The sequence below is a fragment of the Pyxicephalus adspersus genome, chromosome 12 (genome assembly GCF_032062135.1).
Source record: "Pyxicephalus adspersus chromosome 12, UCB_Pads_2.0, whole genome shotgun sequence".
Lineage (NCBI taxonomy): Eukaryota > Metazoa > Chordata > Amphibia > Anura > Pyxicephalidae > Pyxicephalus > Pyxicephalus adspersus.
Window position 1 is genome coordinate 266116 of NC_092869.1, and position 4273 is coordinate 270388.

General features: G+C 55.3%; 1 protein-coding gene across 1 annotated transcript in view; it reads left to right on the forward strand.

Annotated features, from left to right (window-relative positions):
* Window positions 1-2906, forward strand: part of PKLR (pyruvate kinase L/R) — a 6436-nt gene extending 3530 nt beyond the window's left edge. The window contains 6 exon segments of the mRNA XM_072427787.1: window positions 41-349; window positions 423-573; window positions 648-800; window positions 1280-1446; window positions 1866-2047; window positions 2725-2906. Coding sequence (XP_072283888.1) covers window positions 41-349; window positions 423-573; window positions 648-800; window positions 1280-1446; window positions 1866-2047; window positions 2725-2831 — 1069 coding nt within the window. The 3' untranslated portion in view covers window positions 2832-2906.
* The last annotated feature ends 1367 nt before the right edge of the window (window positions 2907-4273 follow it).

The following is a 4273-nucleotide window of genomic DNA, read 5'->3' on the forward strand; positions in this document are numbered from 1 at the left end:
CAGTAATAGAACTGTCCGTGTATGGGAATAAGGGGGGCAGATCTTCTGACGTTGGGGTATTTGTTCTTCTCTCGGAAGGTGCGGACTTCTGTCTGGCAGAGGTGGAGAATGGGGGCAATCTGTGCAGCAGGAAGGGGGTGAACCTGCCCGGGGCAGAAGTGGACCTCCCTGCCTTGTCGGCCCGGGATTGCCTGGACCTGGAGTTCGGCATTGAGCAGGGGGTGGACATGATTTTTGCTTCCTTCATCCGGAAGGCCCAGGACGTCCACGCCATCCGTCAGAGGCTGGGGGAGAAGGGGCAGAACATCCGAATCATCAGCAAGATAGAGAACCACGAGGGGGTAAAAAGGTAAGTACGGGGGGCCTCGGCTTTTACCCCTCCTGCCCTGTCATGTGACCACATTGACCTCTTTGTCCCGAAGGTTCGATGAGATCCTGGAGGCCAGTGATGGCATCATGGTGGCCCGTGGGGACCTTGGCATTGAGATACCAGCGGAGAAAGTCTTCCTGGCACAGAAGATGATGATTGGCCGGTGTAACCGGGCCGGAAAACCGGTCATTTGTGCCACCCAGGTAAGGACCCGCCCCAACAGTGGGCAAATAAGTGACCCCGCCATTGTTTTCTGAGCCACGTCTCTCTTGTGCAGATGCTGGAGAGTATGATCAAGAAGCCACGGCCCACCCGGGCCGAGAGCAGCGACGTGGCCAACGCCGTGCTGGACGGGGCCGACTGCATCATGTTGTCAGGGGAGACGGCTAAGGGTTTGTACCCGGTGGAGGCCGTCCACATGCAGCATGCGGTGAGAATGGAGGGGATGATGGGGAGACCTGTGGGGTATTGGGGAGGCGGGGTAGTTCCTGTGGGGTAGATCCTGTGGGGTATTGGGGAGGTGGGGTAGTTCCTGTGGGGTATTGGAGAGGCGGGGTAGTTCCTGTGTGGTATTGGGGATGCGGGGTAGTTCGTGTGGGGTATTGGAGAGGCGGGGTAGTTCCTGTGCGGTATTGGGGGTATTAGTTCTGCACATCCAGAGGTGGAGTCACCCTTTAAGGGTTTGTGCCCCGCCCCTGTTCCCTGTCGCCCCAGTTTGTGTAAGTTGGAGATCAGATTCCAGAGGTCATGTGACGTTCCTGGCCGCAGACTATCCTTGGCAGCCAATCGGTTAGTAGGAACTGATGGCACGAGACATCTTGTAGGGGTACTCCGGACATAAAGTCCATATCCTGCACCCCCCACGTGTTCTGGGGTGTTGGGGCGATCTCATACATTTTCTCATTACAGATCGCCCGAGAGGCCGAAGCCGCCATCTACAACCACCAGTTGTTTGAGGAGCTGCGCAGGGTGACCCCGCTGACCCAGGACCCCACAGAAGTCACCGCCATCGGGGCAGTGGAGGCCTCCTTTAAATGTTGTGCTGCAGCCATCATTGTCCTCACCATTTCTGGCAGGTGTGCTATGGGACCCCAAATGTTCTGTCCATGGGGCCACTAAAGGGAAATAATGATGGCAGCCTGTCCAACCGGGAGGGGTAACCAGACTCTGCCCACTTCAAACTGGGGCCCCTTAGAGTCTAGGAAGCGGGGCCCACGTCTGATCCTACTGACCACTAAACTTAGGGGGGCAGCAATGGTGGAATTGGGGTCCTGAGCCTGGCAGGAGGGTGAACTTGGGTACTCCCGGGGTTCCTCTGACTTTTGGGGCCCCATTAGCAGTACAGCATCCACTTGGAGTGTGATAGTGGGAGGACACATGGAGTATTCCAGGTAAGGCCGGAGCTGCAAACACCTGGATAGCCCATTACCTGTGGGGGGACTCCGGAGGGCAGTTTTTTTGTACCCCCTGCTGGTCTGATCTATATTTCTCCTAGGAGTGCCAAGCTTCTGTCCCGTTACCGCCCCCGCGCTCCCATTATCGCCGTGACCCGCAATGAGCAGGTGGCCCGCCAGGCTCACCTGAACCGCGGGGTATTTCCTGTGCTGTACAAGGAGTCCCAGCTGGAGGTTTGGGCCGATGATGTGGACCGGAGGGTGCAATTCGGCATTGAAGTCGGTAAGATTGAGGATTTGATGGCCGTAAAAAGGGTGGGGGCAGGGCATACAGAGGGACCCCTGGGGGTAATATTGGAGGTATTATACATTTATAGCGCTGTGTATGGGGGGGTCCTGCATATGCAGGGGGGATGGGGTACAGGGGGTGCTGTGATCGGGGTCACTGTATGGAGGGGCTCCAATATGTAATAGTGGGGGGGTGTTTTAGGAGGCCCCTAGTATGCAAGAGGGTTGCAGTGTGTATAGGGCGGGCCCCCGATATGTAGGGGGTGTGGTGTGTTTTATATTGGGGGACCCCGATATGAGGGGGGGAGAAGTGTGTGTATGCGGGGACCCCGATATGTGAGGGGGGGGCGCCGTGTACCCCGATATGTGAGGGGGCGCCGTGTACCCCGATATGTGAGGGGGGGAGGTGTGTACGGGATGTTTCATGCCGGAGTTATATTTGGGAAAACACTCATTTCATTTTAATTCTGCCCACAATGGGGCTTCACCATACCAGTGACCATGTGACCCCCTCACCATGTGACCCCCTGACCATGTGACCTCCCCTCACCATGTGACTCCCCCCCCCTCACCATGTGACCCCCTGACCATGTGACCCCCTCACCATGTGACCCCCATTTCCCCATATTCTGCCCCCTGCGATGATTTGATTGGTTTCCTCTCCTCCTCCAGGGAAAGTTCGCGGTTTCCTGCACAAGGACGACATCGTCATCATTCTGACCGGCTGGAGACCCGGATCCGGCTACACCAACATCATGCAGGTGGTCAGAGTGTCGTAGAGCTAACCCACAGAGCTAGCACTCAGCGTGTATGTTTCTATGGTGACCTAGTCAATAAACCTTTCCAAAGCTTTCTCTGTTGTCTCTTCCTTGGGACTCCCCCCTCCCCCGGGCACCGCAGCAGCTGGACGCCAAGTCGTTCAATTATTGCGGACTTAGTGAACGGATTTATCTCGGATCAGATTATTGGCCAATCAGATTGTCTGTACCTCCAGCAGCCTGCAGGGGGCAGCAGTGAGCTTACTGGCAATAGGTTTAGCTGCCATCTGGCTGGAGTGTGGTAAATGGGTTTAGGGGGGGTGCGGGGTGACCTCGGCCTGACCTCCTGTAATCCCGTTATGTGCAGTCAGAGACCGGTGTGAATGTGGCACCCCGACCGCGCCAGAGATTAGGGGTAATGTGAGCCCTGAACATCCATCCACATACCCCTCCCTTCTGTGGGGTATCTGCCCGCTATGGCTGCCATTCCCCCAAGCATGAGGCGGCCATGGTTCTCTCTCCATCATTAAAGTCAGATTGGCATTCAGGGAGCAAGCAGGGGTAGAGTTCTCTTTAGGGTAGGTTGTTGGGGTAGGTGGGTTTCCATTGGTATTGGTGCGTTTTGTCAGAGCCGGTCCCATCGGATTGGTCGGCTGCCCCCATCCCAGGGTGCTGTGTCCTCCAATGGCCAGAGGGTGAGTGGCCCCATCCAGCTGTCCCATATTCTGTATTAAACCAGCTCTGACCCGATTACCAGGGGATTACCCCTCTGCCCCGTCACCCCCCGCCCAGGGTGAATCTGCAATGTTCTGCAGCCAGTGCAGCGGTACTGGGCGTGTGATTGGGGTTTATTGCCCCCCCCCCCCCCCCGACAAGTCCTCTGCCCAATCATGGCCTCTAAGCTCCACCCATGAGGAGTCTGTCCATCATTCCACCTACATTCACCATCAGAGGAATCCTCACCCCCTTCATTCACATACAATATAATTGGTTGGCCATAATCCCAAACCCCTCACTGCATAGAATCCAATCGGTGTCACCTGAGGCCTAACATCGGGGTTATTATTTCCAGTCCTTGGTCCTGATCACTGGTCTGATACCTCCAAAAGATCCGGGAGTAAAAATACACCAAACATTCATCTGACCACCATGCTTGTGGGTTGTTCCAAAACCATGGCCTTTAATATGGAGTTACCCCCCCCCCCCCAGGGACAACAATATGGGTCCCTTAATGGCCATAATAATGAAGTTACCCCCTATAGTCATAATTCTGGAGTTGCCCTTCACCTATGAACATTAATATGGAGTTGCCATCCTATGGACAGTTATTTGGGTACCTCTATTGACAATTATATGGATTTGCTCCCCTATACCATCCTCCATTCTTCTGGGTAGATCTTTCAGAATATTTTGGAGGGTGTATGTGGGGATTTGCCCCCTATTGGTGAGGTCAGGTACTGATG